The following is a 25,522-nucleotide window of genomic DNA, read 5'->3' on the forward strand; positions in this document are numbered from 1 at the left end:
CCGTTGCACATGGATCCTCGCTTTACAACCAAGTTCTGTTTCTCCGGCAGAGAATTTGTACGATAATGCGTACCAAGCAGGTGCGGTCCTACCTTGAATGGCACCATGTGCACCGCCCCTCTTTAGTGAGCTACCCCCACCCCAACACGAACACAGGCACACGCGGGCGCGCTCACAACCCTCAAAACACCACCGGGATGAACATTATCCATCCATCCATTTTCTTTGCCGCTTATCCTCACGAGGGTCGCGGAGAGTGCTGGAGCCTATCCCCAGCTGTCAACGGGCAGGAGGTGGGATACACCTTCAACTGGTTGCCAGCCAATTGCCGGGCAAATGGAAACAAACAGCCGCACTCACGATCACACCTAGGGGCAATTTAGAATGTCCAATTATTGTTGCATGTTTTTGGGATGTGGGAGGAAACCGGCGTCCCCAGAGAAAACCCACGCAGGCACGGGGAGAACATGCAAACTCCACACAGGCGGGGCCGGGATTGTAGCTGGGACCTCAGAACTGTGAGGCCAACGCTTTACCACCGTGCCGCGGATGAAGATTAGATTTTCTTTAATATATATTGATTTTTGAAAACAGCAACAAATAATAGTTAGAATTCAGGTCACAGAGAAGTCAAAAACAAATCTTGCAGTCTTGTATTGCACAGAGGAAACGAAAATTTCAAGGAACCTTATTGCAATAAATAAAATGTAACATATAGGCGACAAACCGAAAGGAAAAGAAGAAGTGCTGCCATCAAGATTAATGTGTATTCAAACCTGCACCTCTTTGTCCACATCTTTTATTTTTTTCTCAAAATGATGGAGCTGATGGATTTTTTTGGGATGTTTTCCTCACCATGTTTTTGAAATGTGTATCTTTATCGTTTGTATAATTTCCCAAAACCGCCATCAAGGGGGTGCAAAAGTACCTTACGCTAATTATTGACGTCATTATGCATTTACACAATTGAAAAAGTGTTTCACTTAAGCAATTAGAAGGAAATTAGAAACCACCAACAGCTCGCAGTGACGTTTACTCTAATATATCGAGTGTCATCTTTCAGATTAAATGTATTTGTTTTAAATATGTCCATGACCGATTCCAGTCAATGTTTCCCGAGAGAGGATTTATCAACAACGGAACTTCATGGTGAATCAGAGTAGCTGAGAACTTCGGCTTCAAAAGAGCCGGACTCGTGTTACATAAACAGGAATTTTGCTTTGCAGTTGCAGAACACACCCTAATTAGTTTGCCCCAGCCAGCTCGCCACCGCAAAACATAAATATACTCTTGTAGATGTTAACATACTTGAGTTAATTGCATCATGTCTGCATGCTTGATCCAGTTCAATACATCAAGACTTGGCTGTGGAAGAACAACATGCAAAATCCGAGAGGCCACATGAAATTATGTAGGTATTTTATAAGAGTGAGAAATACTGAAAAAATAATGATTCGGATCTATGCTTCACCAAAGATGGATAATGAGAATGGAATCAAAACAAAAATGTATAATTTGTGCTATCAGCCTTTGGTTTTGTTTTGTATCAGTGCATCAAATGCTTTGCATTATTCCATTAAATAATGGAATATAATTTCAACCTGAAACACTTCAATCTATCTATTCCTGATTTAACTACAGTTTATATATTTCAGGGGCGTCAAACTCATATTTTGTCGCGGGCCACATTGTAATTACGATTTCCCTACTAGGGCTGTTATGGTGAAACCATAGAAATCCTGAATAGCCTCATCATATTTACACATGAAATTTATGAGATAGTTTTGGAATCAAAAATCGAGCGTCAGGGGTTTTTCAACCATTGTTCGTTTTTGGTAATGCAAAATATTTATAATATCTCAACATTATCATTTATCATATATGACAATTTGAAATGTTGGGACATATTTTCACAAGAATCACAGATTTTGACACCGATGATTTGTCTTCGTGGGCCTCATAAAATCGTGTGGTGGGCCGGATCTGGCACCTGGGCCTTAAGTTTGACACCTTTGATATATTTCCTAACACTTCTATTGCTTTAATGGAGTGGAGACCAGTTCAGGGTGTAGTTTGTCTTTCGCCCAAAGTTAGCTGGGATAGCCTGCAGGACTCTCGCGACCCTTGTGAGGATAAGCGGCTTGGAAAATGGATAGATAACACTTCTTTCTAATGACACTCCAAACACAGTAAAAGAAAAATGGGGTTTGTCTTTCAAAATTAGGGTTTTTCCAGTAACGTGAAATACAACTCCAATTAAATAGATAATTTGTTTAAAAAGGACATTTAAAAAGTACATAAATCATTTACACTGAGAAATCCATCCGTCCATCCATTTTCGTTGTTGCTTATCCTCACAAAGGTCGTGGGGGGTGCTGGAGCCTATCCCAGCTGTCAACGGGCAGGAGGCAGGGTACACCCTGACCTGGTTGCCAGCCAATCACTGGGCACATAGACACAAACAGTCGCACTCACAATCACAATCACACCTAAGGGCAATTCAGTGTGTCCAAGTAATGTTGCATGTTTCTGGGGTGTGGGAAGAAACCGGAGTGCCCGGAGAAAACCCACACAGATACGTGGAGAACATGCAAACTCCCCACAGGCGGGTCCGGGATTGAACCCGGGACCTCAGAACTGTGAGGCCAACGCTTTCCCGCTGCCACACCGTGCCGCCAACTTAGAAATGTCATTAGAAATTATTGTTTCATCTTATCAAATGTGGTAGAAAGCCAGTGTTTACCAGAATGTATCATTTCAATTTAATGTACCGTATCCTAATGCTTGTCTTTGGGTGACTCTTTTCAGAAACAGAATCGGCTTTAATGGTCAAGTATGTAACAACACACTTGTAATGTGCCTCATTGCTTTCTTGCGACTGGCCACAGACAAAAACATTCACTTGACACGAAAGCCTCTGTGGGATGTTGGGACATTTGTATTTGCATTAAATGAGCTGTTATGTAAGACTAACTCCGTAACTCCGGTTCGTCTGACGTCTCTCAAGTACCGGTTGGGTGGGCCATGTCTGTCATCTGTTGACAAATGCAGCAGGGGGCGTGAGTGTGATCCGGTGCTGAGTACAGAAGAGTCCTGCCCGCATATGGCTCAGTCGCTTCAGGATGAGTAGGACCACTCATGAGCGCACAAGATGAAGCTGAGTCAGAGTCTCGTCCTGCCATTCCTGGCCCTTTTTCCATTCGCCCTCAGCTCAGAGGACACTCCGACTTTTGGATCGAGAAATATTCCCAGGCTTCTGAGTAAAGGTAAATCCCAGCTTCCGTCTTTAACAGTTGATGTGATGGTTGAAAGTGTGAAATGTGTTAGTTATAGTCAGGAGAATTGTGAATTTCTATCAGTGGCCACAACGCAGTTTATTGAGGTCCAACGCAAAAGACACGAAAATATTGTCATAGTCAGTAGGGTGAGCTTATTATTGTGGTTGTGGTTATTTACAGTCATGTAGAATGGAGAAAAACTTGTAATATTTTTACCACCTAAATGAAAAAATTGAATATTAGTCTCTATATTAATAAAAACATTAATAATGTTAGCGTCAATCAATTTTCCCATGCCGATAACTATTTTGGTTTTGATCCAATTGGATAGTTTAACCTTGACGGAGGTTTCGCACTCAGCTGGGAGACTTTCTACTAATCTATGCCAAGGCAGAATTGCTGATAACAGCTGTTCTATCGGTTCTCTTTGGAATGTGCATGTGTACCTGATATTCTGGTCAGCGATTGCAGCCCAGCCTGACCTCCGCAAACATCTTGAATGAAAGTAGCTGCTCATCTGATGCTCCTGACTAATTGAAGCCGTTTCGCCTTCCAGATGTCATCCGAGGAACGTTGAGCTTCCCTTTTTATCAAAACCACACTCTTTTATTTTATCACGAAGACTCTGGGGAGATGTACGTAGGAGGGACAAACTTTGTGTTCAAGCTTTCCCTGGATCGCTTTCGCATGCTTGAGGTGGGTACTGGTATTCCTTTGCACGAGGGTGGCGGCGGAGTTGTCGGTGAGCAGGAGACGTCATGAAATCCGTGATCTTTTCTGAGCCGCTCCACACACTGCGCTTTCATTCACGACCTGTTGATCAAGTGCTGGTCATGAGACGCCAGCAAATGTTTTATTTCAAGTGTCTCTTTTTTTTACCCTTCAGTTTGCCTTTGCGCGCTATCTTGAGTGCTCCTCACAGTTTGAAAGTTGAAGCACAGGCAGTGGTTGCAGGAAGTAGTATGATGACCCAAATAGCCCATGACAAATTATGTATTTCACAAATCTAATATAGAGCCTCTACAACAGAATTGCGTGAAGATACAGTACATGGAAAAATCTGCCTTACAGTTCTAATGTTGTGGGTTCGAATGCCTATGTGCAGTTTTCATGTCGTCCCCATGCCTGGGAGGGTTTTCTCCAGGTATTCCAGGTTCCTCCCACATATTTTTTCCCAACACCCTGTTGAACAAAGGGGCTATAATAAATCTTTTGTGGGAATATTGATTCAACCAAACTGTGAGTGATTAATACTACCTTGATAATTTTTGCAATGACCAGTTTAAACTGTAGCTACAATGTACCACGATGACTCTAAATGACTTTAATATCCTTTTAAACTCATTATTACCCTTAAAAAAGTGACAAAGTTGGACATTGGAGGTTTCCGCCCAACAGTGACAATAGTGAAAGCAGGGAGCAGGTGGAGGAACAATTAGCAAGATGGAGGCATGCACTCGAAAGGAGAGGAATGAAGATTAGCCGAAGTAAAACAGAATATATGTGCATGAATGAAAGGGGCGGTGGGGGAAGTATGAAGGGAGAAGAGATGGCGAGGGTGGACGACTTCAAATATTTGGGGTCAACAATACAGAGCAATGGAGAGTGTGGTAAGGAAGTGAAGAAACGGGTCCAAGCGGGGAGGGACAGCCAAAGTTGGATGTTTTAAAGACAAGGTTAGAGAGAGCAGACTTTGATGGTTTGGACATGTCCAGAGGCGAGTGTGTGAATATATTGGTAGAAGGGCATAACAAGAGTGAAGGTCCAGGGAGAAGAGATGGCGAAGGTGGACGACTTCAAATACGATACAGAGCAACGGTGAGTGTGGTAAGGAAGTGAAGAATCGGGTCCAAGCGGAGTGGAACAGTTGGCGGAAGGTGTCTGGTGTTCTATGTGACAGAAGAGTCTCCGCTAGGATGAAGGGCAAAGTTTATAAAACAGTGGTGAGGCGGGCCATGATGTACGGATTAGAAACGGTGGCACTGACGAAACAACGGGAAGCAGAACTGGAGGTAGCAGAAATGAAGATGTTGAGGTTCTCACTCGGCGTGAGCAGGTTGGATAGGATTAGAAATGAGCTCATGAGAGGGACAGCCAAAGTTGGGTGTTTTGAAGACAAGGTTAGAGAGAGGAGACTTCGATGGTTTGGACATGTTCAGAGGCGAGAGAATGAGTATATTGGTAGAAGGGTGCTCAGGATGGAGTGACAGGAAGACCAAAGAAAGGGTTGATGGATGTTGCGAGGGAGGACATGAAGACTGTGGGTGTTAGAGAGGAAGATGAACGAGATAGGCTTAGATGGAAAAAGATGTTACGCTGTGGCGCCCCCTAATCGGGACAAGCTGAAAGGAAAAGAAGAAGAAGAAGTGACAATATCTACAATAAACTGCCACTAGGAATTGGCAATACTGTATTTCTCAAATGGATTTAGGTCTGGGCTCTGAGTGTACCAATACAGTGGGATTTTGTGTTTGTTTGTTGGTGTTGTTGATGAGGATTTATAGTTGAGGTGGTACATTTCCTCTTCAGTTTCATCTTTGTTGTAGTCCAAAATTTGACTGCTCTCTGTAACTGCTCATAATTCCCTTCACTTTGACTAAACTCCCGTTTCCATCTGGAAAAAAAAAAAAAAAAGAGGCACGGAACGTAGCGCTGACAGCACCACGTCAAGATATACAGTTCTGTATATACTTAATGGCAGAGATGGCGTAAAGCCTGACCACCTCTTTGAAGTACTCATCTAGGTAATGCTACTTAAACAGAAGAGAATATCTTAAGTGCTGTATGAGACAAAAAAAAAAAAAAGATCTTTTAAGAGCAAAGCAAGCATCAATCTGTGGACTTGGTAGATTACGTCATTAGTTTTCAGTGACAAACGTGCTGTACATTTCCTGCAGGAAATCCATCTGGAGGCCACAAGGCAAGATCATTGCCAGGAGGTTCGTAATCACGAATATGACTTTAATTTTAAAGATTGTTAATAACACGGCGCCCGCTGCGCAGGGTCCTTGTGAAAACGTCATCACGGTCATCGAGAAGTTCGGAGACAGTCTGTTCGTCTGCGGGACCAACGGACACAGGCCTCACTGCTGGAAGCTTGCCAACTCCGTAAGTACATGACACGTCTGTCGCAGTGGTTTTGTCTTCAAAGATCCGTTTGACCTTGTGCCGTTCTACTTTCAGTCGGCTGAGGTGATAGCGGATCATGACGGGACGGGCATCTCTCCCTTTACGTGCGCGCAGAACTCACTATCGCTCAGAGTTGGTATGTTAAACACTGCCTCTTGCCTGTTTCTTCAAGGCGTAAGAATGTGCGTCATCGTCGTGCGGGGGCGAGAGATGAAAGGTGCTTAACCATCGAGCGGTGGCCTGTTTTTGTACCACGTGGCTACTTTTTTAGAGGGGGATCTTTACGCCGTGGCACCGCTGAATATTGACGGAAGCTGCTTGCAGTTCAGAAGGAAAGCCGGAAGCAGGACCAACGTCTGGATGTATGACAGTTGGATTACAGGTGAGATTTTGTTGTTTATTATACTGATTATAGCTAGCTGATTATAAGGCCGCACTCCAGCCTCCTCCCGCATTCCAAAAACATGCATTCATCATAAAGCAGCGGTGCCAAACTCATTTTCGTCTGGTTTCCCTCCCTTATGAGTGTGAAACCATAGATCGTAGTATCTTGTGGTACAAGTGACCCAACTTGTACAACACGTAGACAGACATTATAATGATACTCACAGGCATATATTGTTTATCCTTTGCGACAAATAACAGCAGCTAATTTCATTAGTTGTGAATCTCTTTTTCTCTATTTCTGCATTATGCTGACCCCAGGTGACCAAGGTGGAGCAGCACAATGTCAGATGAAGTACAATCGAATAAAGTCCTATTGTAGAATTCCAGAATACTTTGCAAACAATTTGGGTGAAGGCTGGAATGGATTAACGACATCTCCATTCATTTAGGTAGCGACAGATGATTTGCTATGCAAATGTTTTGAGCTACGTGCGCGGTCAGGGAACAAATTAAACTTGTATCTCAAGGCACCACTTTAAATATAGCGTCATTCTTGTGTACAGAATTGTGTTGCGTTGTACCACACACTGAGAAACATGCGTACACTTGACATCCTTGGACTCTGCTGATCAATGCCAATGTCATCGCCCTACAGAGCCCACGTTTGTGTCTACCTCCTGGGTAAAGAGAAAAGACGATCCCGAGAACGAAAAGATTTTCATCTTCTTCCGGGAAAAGAACTCCGATCAAAACCCAGAGGCCGATCCGTGGATTTCCAGAGTGGCCCGAGTTTGTAAGGTGACTCGGACAATGGACGCTGACTCGGATGACATCAGGGGGAAAATCTGATTCGATAAACTGCTGCCTTCCCAGAAAGCAGTTTTAGAGTCTCGTAACATGAGCTTCAGACGCACTCACGGTGACGCCGACGACGATTACTGAGGCTATTCTGCTGGCAAAGGCTCGTTTTATTTATACGACATGCTGGTGGCGTGCCGCGTATTTGGCGCCTGGGTCTTGAGTGAGGACTCCCCCGACATAATCTCCCTCTTAATAGCGCCAATATTCACTATTAAAAAAAACAATCAGTTGGATACAAAAATGGCAACAAAAGAACAGACAGTAGTGATAACGGACGAAAAATATTTCATGTGGCAGCACGTAAACATTAACATCACTCTCATCAGTCACATTGTGATGAAGTCAAGTCACAGGTTATTTGCTGTTTTCCAGACTGATGAAGGCGGATCGAAGCGTTTCTTCCAGAACACGTGGACGTCTTTCCTCAAGGCTCGACTGGTCTGCGGCTACCCGGAGGAGTCCCTTTACTTCAACCGCCTGCAGGACGTCTACGTACAGCATGAAGAAGACTGGCGGGACACCAGGGTCTATGCCCTCTTCACCAGCAGCTGGTTTGACACTTTCTCTTCCTTTTGTTCACTGTTACACGCGCGCACAAAACGCAAGGTCAGCAAGTCGAAATACAGTCTGCGTGGAGGATTTAACTTACTCCCGATTCTGCAGAAGGGCTCTTCGCTGACGGTTATGTCCGGTCATCTGTTGGAGGCTGGCCATGTCATTAGGTACACTTGCACTTGTGCTCGTATGTTGAGGTGGTGGAAAACTGCCATACGCTGAATTTTTAAACAACAATAACAATTACTTCATAAATAGAAGAATCCACAGCAATGATAATAATCACGATGATGTTGCATTTTTCATTCATTGATACTATACTAGGCGGCACGGTGGACCGCCTGGTAAAGCATTGGCCTCACAGTTCTGAGGTCCCATAGATGAATGGATGGAGGATACTGTACTAAATTCAAGTTATGTATTAATAATAAAGTAAAGCTCCAGTAAATATTATACTGACAACCATAACCCATCTCCCTTACGCACCATTTTTGGACCTCTAAAAACAGTTGGTGATCAGAACTTCTTTGATGACGAACAAGTGAAGAAAGGTTCAATAATAATAATAATAATAGTAATCCTAAAAAAATGGCTCAAAGGGCAGCCCAACCAATTGTACACAGCTGCCAAATGTGTTCATTGTATTGAAAAGTCGAGATAAATCCACTACTTTCAACATGCTACATCAGAATTTGTATTATTATAATACAATCATGACAAGCCTAATAATATTCATAATAATGATAATTGTGTTATTCTTATTGTTATCATTAGAACTCATAATAATTCACTCAAAATAACTGCGTAATATGTGTGCGTAATATTATGACAGACGAGTTTCTTCTGTCTCAAAATAACTTTGCGTGAATCTGCTCTGCCGGACCATCCCCGTTTCATCCAAATATTGAAGCAACATTGCAAAATGTTATGTTTCTACGGAACTTTAGTGTAACACTGTTGAAATAACACTAGGAAAATATGAGGAGTATCGTTAAGTAATCTCATGGGAGTCAGGGTGGTGCGGCGTCTCCTGGTTTGGCTCACGCTGTACACCCCCCTCAAGTATTACTCATGTTCAGGAAGTAAAAATATTGTGTTCGGATGACCTGTGAGATGAAGCAAGTGTCGCGGATTTCGACATTTAATATTGGGCCACGGCAATGACGCGTCAGCCCACCGTGGACAGCGTTGTGACACAAACATTCGTTGGCGGGTTGGGCAAATGTGGTTGGCGAAGATGCCTGGACAGATTTTCAAGATGTTCAAAAATGTTATGTCATATTATAAGAAAAACAAGTATTGTTAGTAACTATAGTTTCTGACCATTGCTTTGCTTGTTCCTCTTGCCGGAATCACTTCAAAATAACACACCCAATGAATGAATTTACATATATGCTCACTTTAGTCATCGTATTTATCTTCCAGGAACGCCACTGCAGTTTGTATTTATTCCATGCAGACTATTGAAGGCGTTTTCGACAACTCCACCTTCAAGGACTATGACAAACCTGTTCCAGAACCAAGGCCAGGAACTGTAAGTGTTCATTTGTTGCTATGTCTGGTCTCTTTCGAGTGTATTGTCATGCGTCATACGTGGGCTTGGCAAAATATGGAAGTTTTATAAATGGGTGGATGCGAGGAAAATGTTTTGCGTGCGTCACCGCTTCCCCACAACGGGTGGTTGCCGGGGTCACGTTCGGACCCCTGCCGACGCTTGGCATTTCATCACAACAGCAACAGCAACAGCAACAATCAAAGATTTTAATAGGGCAGGCAAAAGGAAGTGATGATTCAATTGAAAACCAAATGTATTAAGTTCATGAAATGCTGCGTACACACAACACTAATTATTTTTGGAGTTTTCATCAGTGGCGTTTGTGGCAGGCCTTCCACAGAGTGGCGTGTCAAGAAAAGATCCTGCCTCAAGAAAACTGTAAACTGAACTACTTGTAGAAGCTTATCAAAGTGGTGCTGAGCTACATCTGGGGACAGGAAAACCGATTGCCAGGCTCTAATTTTGCAACGCTGTACCACTGTCAGCTGGCCTACTTGGTGGGCAATGGGAGAGGGAATGGTACGCTTAAAAAAATTCTCAAATTCTAAACTGTCAGTGTCGTAACGATGCCTGCAATGAAACAAGAAACAGTGTAGAGTGATTTTTGGGACAACCGTTTCATTAAATAATGTCGGTTTAACAGGATAACCCTTGACGGATGGATGGGTGAATATGACTTTCTTTCTTTAGATATTACTAATGTGACCATTGGAGGTGCTCGATCTCAGCAAATGGCAATGACCTATGGGGTCCCTCAAGGGTCAGTTCTTGGACCTCTCCTGTTCAGCCTGTATATGCTCCCCTTGGGTCAAATTCTTCAAAACTTTAATTTTGACTACAATAGCTATGCAGAAGACACACAGTTATATTTGGCAGTGTCTCCAGACGACTACGGTTCCATTGAGGTATTGTGCCATTGTCTAAATCGGATAAATAACTTGATAAGCCAAAATTTTCTTCAAGTAAATCACAGCAAAACTGAGACAATTGTTTTTGGCAATAAAGAAAAGAGAATTGCTGTTATCAAACAACTGGACTCTCTATCTTTAAAACCCAGAGACCGAGTCCGAAACCTTGGTGTTCTGATTGATTCTGACCTGACTTTCAACAATCATATCAAATCAATCAAGAAAAAAATGTCTTCTACCATCTGAAAAACATATCTAGAGTCAAGCCTTGTATGTGTCAAGCAGACCAGGAAAAGCTCATCCATGCTTTTATCTCAAGTAGACTTGACTACAGTAATGGTCTTCTGACTGGACTCTCCAAAAAGAGGATTAAACAGGTGCAGCTCATTCAGAATGCTGCAGCTCGCGTTCTGACCAAAACAAAGCCATCAGAGCATATAACGCCGATCCTAAAGTCCTTGCACTGGCTTCCAGTCAACTTTAGAATAGATTTTAAAGTTCTGCTACTGTCTATAAATCCCTAAATGATTTAAGAAGAAAGAAATGCTTCCGGAATACAAACCCAGTAGAGCTCTGAGATGGACTGACTCAGGTCAAATAGTGGAGCGCAGAGTCCAAAGCAAACATACTGAAGCAGCATTTAGCTATTATGCTACACACAAGTTGCACAAATGGAATAAGTTGCCAACAGAGGTGAGGTCAGCCCCAAGTGTGAATGTTTTTAAATCCAGGTTGAAAACTTTTTTTTTCTCATGCTTTTTAGACTATATGCATTTTTTGATCATATTACTTGCACTGTATGCGGTTTTAATTGTCTTTTTTAAAATATTTTGTCATTTTTATTGTTTTTATCCCATTTTAAACGTTTTATCTCTTTGTTTTCAAATGCCTTCAATCATGTAATGCACATTGAGTTACCTCGTGTATGAAATGCACTATACAAATAAATTTGCTTTGCTTTTTCGCCAACAAAATGCATTCTGCGTCCTAGTGCGTGCGCAACAGCCGCGCGTTGCCGCTGGCAACCATCAGCGTGGTGAGGGATCATCCCGAAATGAGCGACTGGGTCCACCCTGTGCACTACTCTGCTCCGTTCTACGTCAGCAACAACAACTACACCAAGTTAGCCGTGGACCGCGTCCAGGCCGCGGACCAGCGTGTGTACCGGGTTCTCCTGCTGGCCACTGGTATGTCCTGTTTCCTGTGTAACAATGCTCTTGTCTAACTTTACACAACTTTTTTAATTATATCTCCATTCAACAAAGCTGAACACATCCTGTGCCTCATTCGACGTACACAATGCACTGCAGTGCAGTGTTTGCTCCGTGTTTAAACAATACCGTTCAGGTTCTGTGATGCTCATCATTCCCTACAGACTCTGGGAAGATCCATAAAATTCTAGAGTCAGGATCCGAACCGTTCATCATCTCCCAAACACAAATCCCGAGTCTGTCCAGCATACAGTCGATGAAACTGGACTCCAAAGAGGTACAGCTCATCAAAATCCTGTTTCCATGGTACTTGAAATGCTCATCATCTTGTACAGTTGTCTACTGCAAATAGATATATATCTAGATACTACAATTTGTTGTTAGTGGTGGTTTTGTGGGGTAAGGAGTTAACTTACTGTCATAATTCTTGCTCCACTTGATCTGAGCTTAATACTTTTTGGCAAAGCCTGCAAAAGATTCCAAAATTCATGTGTTGTTGTTGTTTTGTCTTTGCCTAGAAAAAACTAGTGGTGAGTTCTGCAGAGAAAATCTTTGCGGTAGACCTCCGGAGTTGCGACGAGTATAACGAATCCTGCGCGAACTGCGTTCTGGCTCGGGACCCCTACTGTTCCTGGACTACGTCTGGATGCACCCCAACTGTCCCGTAAGTCTGAAACATGAGAATACAGTGATCAATATCTTCTTAGTCTCTTTCTACGGAAGAAAGTCATTGATTGATGGTTGAACATGCTTTTGTTTATCCTCCAGTGAGGGCATTCAAAATATTATGGATGGGAAAACAAGTGTGTGTCCTGCATCAACATCAGGTACGGAAATGTTCAATACTGAGAGGTAACTTGAATTACAAGTAGGTCCGTTACGAGCTCGGTCACAGGACGAATTCAACTTGGAAGTCAAGATCCGACTGTATTACAAAATACCCGATGATCATTTTCCTAACATGATGTCTTGTCCTATTTAAGAACATAATCAAGTAAACCGTACCAGAAGGGACGCCGCATCGGCCGCGGACGTGGATTTGCTAACTCTACCCCCCGTGCCCGTGGGTGTCCCTTTTTACCTGACGTGCCCGATTGACTCTTACCACGCCGTCTACACGTGGAAACACGGCGACCAGAGCAGCCCTTGCCTCCAGATGCACTCCAACTGCCTTCTCCTCATCCCCGCCATGACGCCCGAGAGCTACGGCAGCTACGAGTGCGTCTCGGAAGAGAGGGACTACAGCAACGTGGTGAAGAGATACCGCCTCACCGACCGGTTCGACCAACGTGCCAAGGCCGACCGAGGTAAAGCATCGGCTGTAGCGGCCCAGACATTGTGGATCACGCTCGGACTTGGCGTTTCGCTCTTTTCAAAGTGAATGCAAACGCTTGCAAGGTTCTCTCATTAATGACACCGCCTGGTATATTAAATCCTCTTTCACCCAGCTAGAAAGCTAAGAAAATACACAATGTGTGTTACATGCACTCATCGCAAAAAAAAAAAAAAGCATTTTTACTAACTGGACAGGCAACGCAGGCAACACTTAAAATTCTTAGATCATAATCTACCGGTGTTCAAATCAAAACAATGCACCAGACTCTGCTGACAGATCCTACAGCAGTCCAGTTTGGAGCACTCCTCCATACTTCCTTAACACCAATTACCACTTTTCCATTGACGGCATTTTCTGGTATCTTAAACAGCCCTCAAAACACTTGTGTTAATTGAGGATTGGTTCCAAAAGAGAAAGAGGCCAAAAGGTGAATTCCTAAATAGTGAAATGTGATTAGGCGGTGGCAAATCTTTCAAACGGATTAATTTGCTCTGCTGAGCAGCCAGGCCAGTGTTGTACCGCTTCCCCGGATCAATCTCAGGTCAATGGTCCAGAGATGTGTACGAGTATACCACGGCTCGTATTTCCTGAAAGCTTTGTTGCGTCGCTTATTTCAACTAAACAATTCTAATCCCTTAAAGTGAAAAGAAATATCTGTGTCTCAGTTCTGAAGGGCTGAGGGTGCATCAGCTGAACGCGGGAAGTCACAACCTGCACAAGTGGCAAATGTCAAATACCACTACTATGGCCTAAAAAAATGGATCCTACTCCGTCAGGCAACTTTATCCCTACACATAGTTCCGTGTTTGAGCTGTGGAAAATATATCTGCTCCAGTATATATAACACCAGGTCATCATATTGCCTTTTCCACGGCACTACAATGTGGCGCTCTAAAGCGGCCACGCCAGATTGAAGCCCTGGTCTGCACGCTGGCTCTCACTTCAGACCTTTTAAAAAACATTTGGTCTCTGCGCTCATCCGCCATTCTCTGCACGACGTACGCACACTCACGGCCAACAACGAGGCACTTTAAAGCAGACAATCCGAAGGAAAGCAGCATTTTGAAGGTGGAGGCATAGCGAGCTAGCTAACAATTGCACCAGGTAACCGCGGATGCGGATAAAGACACTCAAGTTCTCATATAGTAAGGAAGGGAACGACTCATACCGGACTTCAAAGTGTGTCACTGGGTGCTGTTTTAGACATGGCCCCCCGCGCAAAAAAATTAGGAAAACTGAAATGGTAAAGAACTATTTAACACTACATTTCCGCTCCACTAAACGTACTCCATACTACATACTATATATTTGTATGTATTTTTTTAAACAAATTTCTGATCTCACTTTACAGAGTCTTTAAATTAGTTTTCGTCTTCTAGCCTCACTTAAATGTTTCCCATAGATGTCAAATGTAAATGGGTTTGCCGCTATGGTGCTTAAAACCCTTTCCGGCAGGGGTTGCAAATTTGCACCAGGTTTAATACAGGATAATCGAAAATTTCAAGTCCAGATTTTTCTCTCTGCAAAATTTTATCTGGTCCAGAGAGGGTTAAGACAAAGTGGATGATTTAAACGACAGGTGTCAAACTCAATGCCCGGGGGACAGATTTGACGCGCCGTGTGATTTTATGTGGCCCGCGGAGGCAAATCACGTGTATCAACTTCCATGATTTTTTTTTTTTGTTCAAATCTGTACCAAAATTTCAAATTGTCATATCATAAATGATAATGTCGAGAAATTACAAACATTTTTGTGTTACCAAACAACAGTAGTTGGAAAAACTCCTCACCCTTGAGTTCTGATTCCAAAACTAGTTCATGAATTTCATGTGTCAATACGATGAGGCGGTTAAAGATTTTTATGGTTTCACAGCCATAACGGCCCTTTGAGGGAAACCACAAGTAAAATCTGGCCCGTGACAAAAATGAGTTTGACGCCCTTGTTTTAAACATTTTGTTAAACAATAAAAAAAAAAGCTAGAGGGGCAAAACCAATGAATGTACAGAATGTGATGAACACTAACACAACTTATTACCTGTATGTAATATGTTGAATCAATTGAGTATAATCATGTGCTCGCACTACACTACGTAGCCTTACGCTGAGGTTTTCTTCCTGGTCCACCTCGAAGTTATCCAGAGTCGCCGAACAGCACAGCCAGAGTAGCGTCGGCGTGATTTTGCGACTCCTATTTGAAGGGAAAAACTGAAGAAATGCAATTTTGTGTGTCCTCAGCTTCATCCTCACTGTGAATCAGTGCTCTGGAGTTCTTGTTCACAAAACAGTGAGGCAAGCACATGTTGAGACAGGTGATTTAGCCCACACGCCGCAGTGCAGTCTGGCTCTCTTCCAGCCATTCGTGCAAGTGTATTGTGTGCAGGAAGGTGGAGGCACCGTGAATCCTTCCATAAATTTCCCTGTTTTGTTTCCCACCACCACCACCACCACCACCTACCTCTGCTGGCGACGACTAACAGACAAGGAGGCCTTTGTGAATGTGCAATAAGACAGCTTTTGTTACAGAGTAGACAACATGTAACCTCTTAAATAATATTGATTTGATTTCAACTACTAATGATTGTTTACTGCACGGTTTTATGGCTATTTATATATATGTGTGTAGATAATTTCTAGATTAATATGTAGATTTACTTGCAATTTTCTTCACGTGCAATGTTTCAATTATTTTCATTACATCATCTCTGCATTTTTTTAGAAATGTTTTCTGTATTTACTGCATTGATCAAGTTTGAATCACAAAGAAAAACAGTTTTTGTCTATTTATTTTCAAAATTCTCACTGCAAAATCATCCAAATTTTGTGATTCACACTTTTCATTTGACATTGAAACTGTCAGTTTATTATAAAAACAACAAAAAATATAGATGTATATTAAAAGTGTAATGACCACGATGAAGGTTGTGTGCAAGCATGGTATTGTCTTGGCTTATTGTTGCAATAAAAACACGAGAACCTAAGAAAGCGATTTCATGAGACTGCGGGTAAGTCTCGTCGTTTCTATTTTGTGCTCACTCATAAACATGAGGTTGTTCGCCACTTAACTTAGTCATAATTGGGAAGTTGTTGCCTGACAGCATGTGAGCGTGCATCATGCCACATGCTGTTTCCAGCCGCTCTCCACCCCCGTCCTTGTTTTGACAGTTGTTTCCATGCAAGCTCTCAAGGGGACACACCTGATGTCAACTATCAGTATCGCACATCATCTTGTGCAGAGGTTTGAATGTTTACTTGGCTCCTGGTTGCTGCCATGAACCTCCCAAAGAGCTGATAACGAACCCTCCCCAACATCATACAATAAGGATTGTGTGGATGTCACGGCAAACTTGCATTTGGGAAGCTTAACCTTCACTGATCGGATAACAGTCTTGCTTGAATAAGCACATTGAAGATCCTCCTCACAGCTTTAATTCTGTAGAGTGCCGCACGACAGCAACTCCGGCCCAACGGCGCCCAGCCCGACCCGACCTTGAAACCCCTAGGGGATTGGCTAGTTTAGAACAACAAATTCTTCCTTTTTGTGGGAGCAGGAAGTACAGGAAGGGAGTCAACGTTTTAAAAAAAAAAAAAAATCTCACAAAACACATTTGTTTCTTTCTAATCTCAAAAGTGCTCGTTTATAGCAACACACCCCAGGGCAAGAAAAATGCCTGACACACCTAGGAAACGGCATCACAATGAATTTGTGACCTTGAGGCTGAAATCTGATTGGACTATATATACACAGTATATATTTATATATATAACGTCTACTCACAGTACTGGACGCAGTGCAGCCAAGACAAACTGCAATCGTCTACTAGTCTACTCCAAACTGTTGGGACTAAATAGAAAACTATATTCGTTTTAAACAGCAGAGGTCGTTGTCGTCTAATATAACAAGTTACCGGCCTTGCCCTCTCACGCCCATCCACCCATCCATCCATTTTCTCAGTCGCTTATCCTCACGAGGGTCGCGGGGAGTGCTGGAGCCTATCCCGGCTGTCAACGGGCAGGAGACGGGGTACACCCTGAACTGGTTGCCAGCCAATCACAGGGCACATGGAGACAAACAGATGCACTCACAATCAAACCTTGGGGCAATTTAGAGTGTCCAATTGATGTTGCATGATTTTGGGATGTGGGAGAAAACCGGAGTGCCCGGAGAAAACCCACACAGGCACAGGGAGAACGTGCAAACTTCACACAGGCGGGGCCGGGATCAAACTCGGGACATCGGAACTGTGAGGACAATGCTTTCCAGATGAGTCACCATGCCGCCCCAAACCTAGCAATTATTTTAAATTATTTTTTTTAAACAAAACCACTATGACACGGGATGGGAAGAGTATTCTAAAAATATAATCTGACACAGTTTGTAGTTACTCGATAAAATTGTTGTCAGACTACATTATTACGACACTATTAATTAAAGTAGTGCAACTTGATTACTTCCAATTACTTTTGGATTACTCCATCAGAAAAATTGACAAGAGAAATTCAATATTATGTATTTTCTGCGTTGCTGTTTCAATTTGACTCCAATCTAAAATCACAGACATGTGAGTCAAACTTTGCTGCCTAACTTCATAACAAAGTTTTAAAAACCGATCCATATGAGTCATTGTGGGATTTCCATTCTAAAAATTGCCTATAGAAATTCTATAGAAAACTATAAAAATGTATAGAATTTGTACAGAACAATTTCCATAGAAATTCTATAGGACTTTGGTCTTAAAGTTCTATAGTTCTTTAGAAATTCTTTAGAAATGTTCTATAGAAAATTTTTAGCAGGGATATCGAGTGAAAAGGGAAAAAATGAGGATTTATCCCATTTCTGAAGGCAGTCTTTGAAGTTAGCGATAGATTCACGCCAATGGAATCAGATTAGCACCCAAAAAGAATCACACAATCACAAAAAGGACCCCTTCACTGACACACACACACAAACACACACCTCCCAATTCATAATAGAGTACATTGATGCGCTGCTACGCATGTAAAAATGTAGAAAATTACCTAGTTTACATAATTACAGTACAAATTACAAGATCTGAGACCAGATACTAAGATGATGATCAGTTTTGACTGAAACTGGCAGAAATTCACTAACTATGATTATTAGTGTTTCTGTAATTTTAGCTAGTGTAGGAAAACACAAAGTTAAATGTGGGACAGATGAAGGGGGGAAAAAAAAAATTACAGTCACATGTAATAACAGAATACTATCGCTAGATGTCAGTGTTATTTTAAAGATTTTAATATACTGTACAGAGTCACAATATTAGGTACACATTCACACTTTATTCAGAATAGATTCTAGACAACTGTATAAATGAAACACATACAAAATTAAAAACGTAAAATATATATTTTATTCTTCATAGAACTAAACTAAACTATTTCTAACGATTTACTTCACTAATGTAGCCACGATTGGGTACAAAAAAATGCAATGGATTTTAAATATCTTTTCTAAAATCGAATATTTGAAAAGTGAGGAAAAAATAGCAACAAAACAGAGCATTGCTATAATTAAAAAGGGGGTTTTCCTTTTTCAAATCTTCTTGTCCAGTCTCTCGTTAGACTGTGCACGTGTTCCTAATAAAAGGGCACTGGGCGTGTACAGGCTATTTAAAAAAAAAAATGGTAAATTATACATAGGACGAATTAGCCTACTGTGACGTTCTGGGGATCAATATTATTTTAAAGCTTCCAAACTGTTTTTTTCCCTTTTAAACGTTGTTGTTGTTCTATGTTTGTTCTGTTCGTCTCGATCCCGAGACAAAAGGGGGTTGGAGGCGAGCCGAATGAGGTCAAATATTGTGTTTGGGTCTGCCTGATCAATTAATCATCAAGCTCTTCAATTATGAATTTGGCTGCTGTAACTTTAATCGAGGAGAGGATGTGGGAGAGGCTGCGCGCTCCCGACGATGCCTCTGCTGGCTGCTCGGTGGCGGGAGCGCGCGCAGCAGAGGATCCGACAACGAGGGGGGAGAGGGAGAGGGAGAGAGAGAGGGGGAGAGAGAGAGAGAGAGAGAGACGGACCACAAACTGCTCACCAGGACCAAAACATGTTTCCTCCAACGCCCCATCGCAGCAAAAGTGATGTGAAATGATCCACTCGTGATATTATTTTTTTTCCACGCTCCTTTTGAAGCTTTTTGACTGAAAAGTGGACTGCGATAGACAGGAAGCGCAATTTAAGTTACCATCGGACAGGTAAGTCCCTTCAAAATTCAATAAATGCGGCAGTTAATGGAGGAAGAGATTGTAAAAAAAAATGCACGGGGTTCACGTGTGGTGTACAAAAATGCAAATGATGGAAGTTGCGATAACGTGACCAAATTGTCACTTTCTGATGTTATGAGTGCACTCACCAGTTTTTCTAAAATAAAAACAAAATGTATTGTATTTTTCAATTGTACTAGAACCTTCTGACGAAATGTTATTATTGGGTTGCACTTTGCAATAGTGGTGAGCACTTGAACTTGACATCTGCCTTGCAGTTTTGAGGTTCGGTGTTTGAATCTTTTTTTTTTTTTTTATGTTTGCAAATACCCCTGCATACTTGTGTGGTTATTCTGACTTCTCCCGCATTCCCAAACCAGGCATGTTCGATTCATTGAAGATGAAATCATCCATTGGTGTGAACGTGGTGTGAATGCATTTTTGTTGTTGTTGTCTATATATGCCATCGGAGGGGGGGGGGGGGGGTTCTGATATGGGCGAGATGGGCAGACACCCAGGGTGGCATCATGAGGGGGAGGGGAGCACCCCCTGCGACCCACACCCCATGTAGAAGGATGGAATTTAAATGTTTTCAATGCACATTTCAACTGCTCTCCCTTGTTCAGTGGCCTTTAATGTACATTTATTGGATCCCAAATCGGGTTTTGTGAATTTTTCCTGGCGTCTTGCAGGTGCAGAAAATGACGCCGAGGCTCGTGGCGCTCCTGGCTTTGTGGAGCCCGCTGCTGGCGAGCGTGCGCTGCTGTCCGGAGCAATGCACCTGCCAGGACAAATCCGCTCACCAGTTTGCCGACTGCGCTTACAAAGACCTGCTGACGGTGCCGGTGGGTCTGCCCTCCAACGTCACCACCGTGGGCCTGTCGGCCAACAAGATCAAGTCGCTGAAAAGCAGCAGCTTCGTCAACATCCCCCAGGTCACCTCCATATGGCTGGCCCACAATGAGATCGTGTCCATCGAGACGGACACTCTGGCCCCCCTGGTTCAACTCCGCAACTTGGATGTCAGCCACAACAAAATAGTCAACTTCCCGTGGGAGGACCTGCTGAATCTGACCGCGTTGCAGCTTCTGAAAATGAACAACAACGAGATGGTGAACCTCCCCAAGGACGCCTTCTCCACGCTCAAAGACCTGCGCTCGCTTCGCATCAACAACAACAAGTTCACCACCATCGTCCAGGGCACCTTTGACGCGCTCTCTTCCATGTCCCACCTGCAGATCTACAACAATCCCTTCGTGTGTACCTGCAGCCTGGAGTGGCTAAGGGACTGGATCGCCACCGCCAAGATCTCGGTCCCTGAGCCCAGCTCGATTGTGTGCGAGGCCCCCGATCACCTGAAGGGTGTCACAGTTACAAAAATCCCCAAACTGGACTGTCAGGCTCCCGTTGTCACGATAACGTTCCAGCCCGATATTGGTATCACAGAATTACTCGAGGGCTCAACGGTGGTGTTGAACTGCGACACCAAAGGAAGTCCCAAACCACTGGTTAGCTGGGAGGTGATTGCAGGTAATCAGAATTTTCTGTTCCCTTTGCCCTCCACGGGCGAGGCTAACAACTTGCCCATCAACGACAAAACCACCAACAGTCGCTTCCAGGTTTTTCAAAACGGCACCCTAGTCGTCCCTCGCCTGACGAAAAAGGAAGACGGGAATTACAGCTGCCTGGCAGTGAACGATTTGGGCAAGGCCGAGAGCACCGTGAAACTGTCCCCGGCGGTGAGCAAAAAACACGCGACGGCGGACTCCACCGTGGACAAGATCCGCCCGTCCCTCAACAAGCCCACTCATCCCAAGAGCTCCAAAAACAACGTGATCAACTGGTCCAAGGCTGACGACAGGACCAAGATCAGACCGGACGGTCCCGCCGACAAACAAGATGGCCCCCTCGATGAGGGGATTTCTAAGGATCCCTTGTTCACCAGCAAGTGTGGCGTGCGAGACGGCAGCGAGTACGTCTCCAACCACGCCTTTAACATGAGCCTGGACGACCTCAAGCAGTACACCTTTGACTTCGGCGTCATCGCCCTGGAGGTGTCCGAGACGGAAGCCAAGGTCAAGCTGAATCCGCTGCAACTGGCTCGCAGCAAGTCCAACCTTCACCTGAGCCAAAGCGACAACGCGGAGACGGTGATTCAGGAGCCAGCGGGGTTGTACCTGTCGTCCTCCGGGAAGGCCGGCCCGGATATGCTCTACATATGCGTGGACACCGGGAATGGGCACTCCCTCATCAAGTGGTCCAACATCGAAGAGGGGGTCAACTCCTATCACTTCACCGGGTTGCACCCCGGCACCAATTATACGCTTTGTCTGACCTACGGCGGCCAGGATTGTCAGGTCCAAGTGGTCTTCACGACCAGGAAGAAAATCCCCTCTCTTCTCATCATCGTGGTGGTGAGCATCTTCCTCCTGGGGCTGGCCACAGTGCCCCTACTGGGGGCCACCTGCTGCCACCTTCTGTACAAATACCAAGGCAAGACCTACAAGCTCATCATGAAGGCGCACAATCCCGATCCGGCGGCAGAGAAGCAAATGGCCGGCGACTTTGACCGCAGGACCTCCTTCGTGGAATCCGAGAAGACCTTCAACCCCAGCGAGATGGAAGGGGAGGGGGAGCCCCCCGAGGGAGAGGCCGATGCAGAGGGCAGCGTGGCTACGGGATCCATCCCGGGCTCTTCATCCAAGACCAACCAGGAGGAGTTTGAGGTCGGCTCCGAGTACAGTGACAGACTACCGCTGGGGGCGGAGGCGGTCAACATCTCCGAGGAGATCAACGGAAACTACAAGCAGCCGAGTCGCTGAGAGCCGTGTAAGATCATCTTCCTTATGAGCCCCCAAAAACTTGATTTGTCCCTGTTTTTTTTTTTTAAACTCAGAAAAAAAAAAAAACTCGCCAGTCACGGAGATTGTAAAAGTCTGTTGTAATGTTAAGAAACGCACCAAAAAAAAAAAAAAAAAAAAAGAGGCGCTTATTCACTGTAAAAATCATCGGCTGCGATTATTTTATATCAGTGGTTACCAATCTTTACTGAGCCAAGGCACGCATTTTACATTTAAAAAAATAATGGCACAAAAAAAACAAATAAAATTTAAAGATTGAAAAAAGTTCTACTCAAGCGAGGGCTTTCAATTGTTCTGCCAAAGTACGTCGCGGGCGCAGCTATAAAAATATACTTTATTTAGAGTAAAGAAATAGGAGGCTGATTTTGGGAACAAATATCTGAAATTGTAAAGCTACAATTTTTAGTAGCACATTTGATGATATCTGAAGGCACACCGAAGATTCTGTGGCGCGGTTGCAAATTTGTTCCCCAGGCACAAAAAGATGCAAACACACAAGAGACAAATCATTCCAAATGTATTCGCACCGACCGCAGGAATCCGTTTTGTAAAGACATTTTTTATTAATCCGGTTTGGGTATAAAAAAAAAATAAAGCCTCTCAGGAAATATCACCGGTATTTGGATGCGAAACACGATGTAAAAAGTCCGCCAAACGGCCCCACTGAGACTTTTCTCTGGATTTTAAATTTTTAAAATATTGACCTCTAATTTCCATCTCACCCGACACGACGTGCGGCTTCAGAAGTGCGCCACTGAGCCCGAACCGAGTCGAGCCGAGCCGTCATCCTGTATCGTCCGTGGCATGATGTCACCGCTCTTTATACTCGTGTGCTTTTTCTTCGACCAGTAGATGCTTTCTTTTATTTTGTTGTTAGATGCTGTCAACCTGTACTGTGAAGCCTTGTACAATATTGTTAATTTTTTAAATGAATTTCTATGAAGCCCCCAAAACAAAAGGACGCAGGAGCGCGTCCGTCGGCTTCTTTCTTCTTGTACTTTAATATACTCGTGAGGTTTTTTTCTTTTTTGTTACACATGATGTAAAATGGAAAAACAAAGTGAGCTTTCGAGATTTTTGATATAATTTCTTGTAAGTGGAATTATTAAAATATTCGAAAAAAAGGTCTTCTGTGGAATTTTCATTGACTTTCCAGACAAATATACAACGCAAGACAAATTGAAACGTTTTTTTTTTAAATTGCCGCTGCCCATTCCACCGACTGTTTTTATACTGAACTCGCGTGATTCTTTTTTTTTTTTAAATTAAGATATTAAATATGAACGTCCATTCCGATCTTTTTTCTCTCTCAGCGATTTGACATAGAGAACACTCGTATTTTCCTGTTTTATCTTTAATAATAAGTATATTCACGGGGTTTTCATTTAAAACTTTTCAAATGAAAAAAAAAAAGAGGCGAACAGATGCGGCAACAACACGGGAAAGGCAGTGAGATAAAAAATAAAATGTATGAATTTGCCTGTCACCAGATTTTTGTAATCACACAAAAATTGAAATGCGGGAAAACGACAACCCAGCATGTGAAACATGATTCTCTAAATGTATAAATAGGCAGGACCCAAATAAATACCCACTTAACATGCTGCTTGGCACATGAATGCGTTTAGTTTGCTCTGAAGTGACAGCGGAATGATCGGCCTTGCATTTGGCAGAGAGGCAAATAAGTGGTATTCCAGTCTGTATTTTGAGGATTGAACATCAAGATGGTTGGATGGTGCCAACAGCAGCTCCTCCCATCGACATGCACATGTTAAGGGGGGTGGGGGGGGGGGTAGACATGATCATTATCATGCAGAGGCACTGAGCTCTAAGTAAGGAGTGGCAAAACAACAAAAACAACAACAGGACTGCATCATTCATTGACATCCATCACAATCCAGCCTCCGCTGTTCAGTTGCAGACGGCCGCCTCGGCCTCCTTCTTGCTGCCCTTCAGGCTCCCGTTGACAAAGCTCTCGGCGGCCGCTCCCTGCTGGAAGTGCTTCCTGGTGCCCACCAGTGAGGGGTTGTTGGCCAGAGTGTAGAGGAGCTGCCAATGGCCTCGGGCACGCTTGGCGCCGGAAACCTTCGAGTGCTTCTTCTCCTGCTGGACCAGCTGGATCCCTGAGCGCAGACGTACAGCGTGGTATCATAACATGGATCATATCACATACAGTGTTGGTGAAGGGTAGGGATCGAATTGTGAAAAGTCATTGAGCTCACACCCTAAAACCTTTCATTTTTTTAAACTTAAAATTTCTTATATTACTAGTGAAAAAAACGAAATCACTACAAACCATATATATCTCAAGAAAGTCTGAACATTTCTAACTCAGGTGACATAACTTGACGTAACATCCATCCATCCATTTTCTTTGCCGCTTATCCTCACGAGGGTCGCGGGGAGTGTTGGAGCCTATCCCAGCTGTCAACGGGCAGGAGGTGGGGTACACCCTGAAGTGGTTGCCAGCCAATCGCAGGGCATATTGAGACAAACAGCCGCACTCACAATCACACCTAGGGGCAATTTAGAGTGTCCAATTAATGTTTAAAATAACATACATGGGCAATTTTATTTTAGCAGCATATAAACATGAACATGCAGTGGACCCAAGATAAACTCAGCTCCTTTCTAACGTACACAATTGTAAACATCAACATGCAGTACTTCTCTAACACCAATTAGTACTCTAATATCCTGGGCTTTGGTACCATCTTGTGGTAGCTCAACTTGCTATAGAAAGCTTCTGAAAATATGATGGCGCCTTGAGATAAGAGCTAAACACAAGATAAATGCTCATTTATATCTCAAATCATCTTTCCCCATTTAAATGAATGGCTATTCCATTAATCTATTCCAGCCTCCCCCCAAGACCCCACAAAAATATTTACAAGGTGTTTTAATGAGAAAAACAGCACTATAATAATGTACTTGATGAAAACGTCAGGCGGCACGGTGGATCAGCTGGTAAAGCGCTGGCCTCAGTGTTCTGAGGACCTGGGTTCGATCCCGGCCCCGCCTGTGTGGAGTTTGCATGTTCTCCCCGTGCCTGCGTGGGTTTTGTCCGGGCACTCCGGTTCCCTCCCACATTCCAAAAACATGCAACATTAATTGGACGCTCTAAATTGGCCCGAGGTGTGATTGTGAGTGTGGCTGTTTGCCTCTATGTGCCCTGCGATTGGCTGGCAACCAGTTCAGGGTGTACCCCGCCT

General features: G+C 43.5%; 3 protein-coding genes across 10 annotated transcripts in view; 2 read left to right on the forward strand and 1 right to left on the reverse strand.

The window, feature by feature from the left end:
* Positions 1-3,055: 3,055 nt before the first annotated feature.
* sema7a (semaphorin 7A) lies at positions 3,056-16,201 on the forward strand. Of its 3 annotated transcripts, XR_009795238.1 has the most exons (16): positions 3,056-3,266; positions 3,835-3,974; positions 6,176-6,217; positions 6,282-6,386; positions 6,462-6,543; positions 6,679-6,789; positions 7,450-7,592; positions 8,028-8,206; positions 9,636-9,744; positions 11,665-11,860; positions 12,049-12,161; positions 12,403-12,548; positions 12,653-12,711; positions 12,868-13,191; positions 15,457-15,530; positions 15,602-16,201. XR_009795238.1 is itself a non-coding variant. In XM_061821502.1 (15 exons), exons 1-15 carry the CDS (start codon positions 3,152-3,154, stop codon positions 15,471-15,473), a joined length of 1,881 nt encoding a protein of 626 aa, XP_061677486.1. In that variant the 5' UTR covers positions 3,057-3,151; the 3' UTR covers positions 15,474-16,201. The 3 variants fall into 3 exon arrangements, 2 of the variants coding, with proteins under 2 accessions (XP_061677485.1, XP_061677486.1); XM_061821502.1 differs by having other exon boundaries at positions 3,057-3,266; positions 15,457-16,201; XM_061821501.1 differs by lacking the exons at positions 15,457-15,530; positions 15,602-16,201 and having other exon boundaries at positions 12,868-15,237.
* A 3,059-nt stretch (positions 16,202-19,260) lies between these two features.
* Positions 19,261-22,957, forward strand: islr2 (immunoglobulin superfamily containing leucine-rich repeat 2). Its single transcript, XM_061822544.1, has 2 exons — positions 19,261-19,440; positions 20,142-22,957. Exon 2 carries the CDS (start codon positions 20,151-20,153, stop codon positions 22,269-22,271), a length of 2,121 nt encoding a protein of 706 aa, XP_061678528.1. The 5' UTR covers positions 19,261-19,440; positions 20,142-20,150; the 3' UTR covers positions 22,272-22,957.
* The window catches only part of stra6 (signaling receptor and transporter of retinol STRA6), a 30,485-nt gene continuing 27,355 nt past the window's right edge, over positions 22,393-25,522 (reverse strand). For all 6 annotated transcript variants that reach the window (XM_061822548.1, XM_061822550.1, XM_061822549.1 and 3 more), the window contains one exon: positions 22,393-24,433. In XM_061822548.1, the coding sequence (XP_061678532.1) occupies positions 24,222-24,433 (212 nt within the window). In that variant the 3' untranslated portion in view covers positions 22,393-24,221. The remainder of the gene's footprint in view (positions 24,434-25,522) is intronic.

Source organism: Syngnathoides biaculeatus, chromosome 6 (genome assembly GCF_019802595.1).
Source record: "Syngnathoides biaculeatus isolate LvHL_M chromosome 6, ASM1980259v1, whole genome shotgun sequence".
Classification (NCBI taxonomy): domain Eukaryota; kingdom Metazoa; phylum Chordata; class Actinopteri; order Syngnathiformes; family Syngnathidae; genus Syngnathoides; species Syngnathoides biaculeatus.

Bases quoted from the DNA above. Each gene is read 5' to 3' on its own strand.
- sema7a (XM_061821501.1), top strand. From the start codon at position 3,152: ATGAAGCTGAGTCAGAGTCTCGTCCTGCCATTCCTGGCCCTTTTTCCA. The intron at 7,593-8,027 runs GTGACTCGGACA...GCTGTTTTCCAG, and splicing joins GAGTGGCCCGAGTTTGTAAG to ACTGATGAAGGCGGATCGAA. The intron at 9,745-11,664 runs GTAAGTGTTCAT...TCTGCGTCCTAG, and splicing joins CAGAACCAAGGCCAGGAACT to TGCGTGCGCAACAGCCGCGC.
- islr2 (XM_061822544.1), top strand. From the start codon at position 20,151: ATGACGCCGAGGCTCGTGGCGCTCCTGGCTTTGTGGAGCCCGCTGCTG.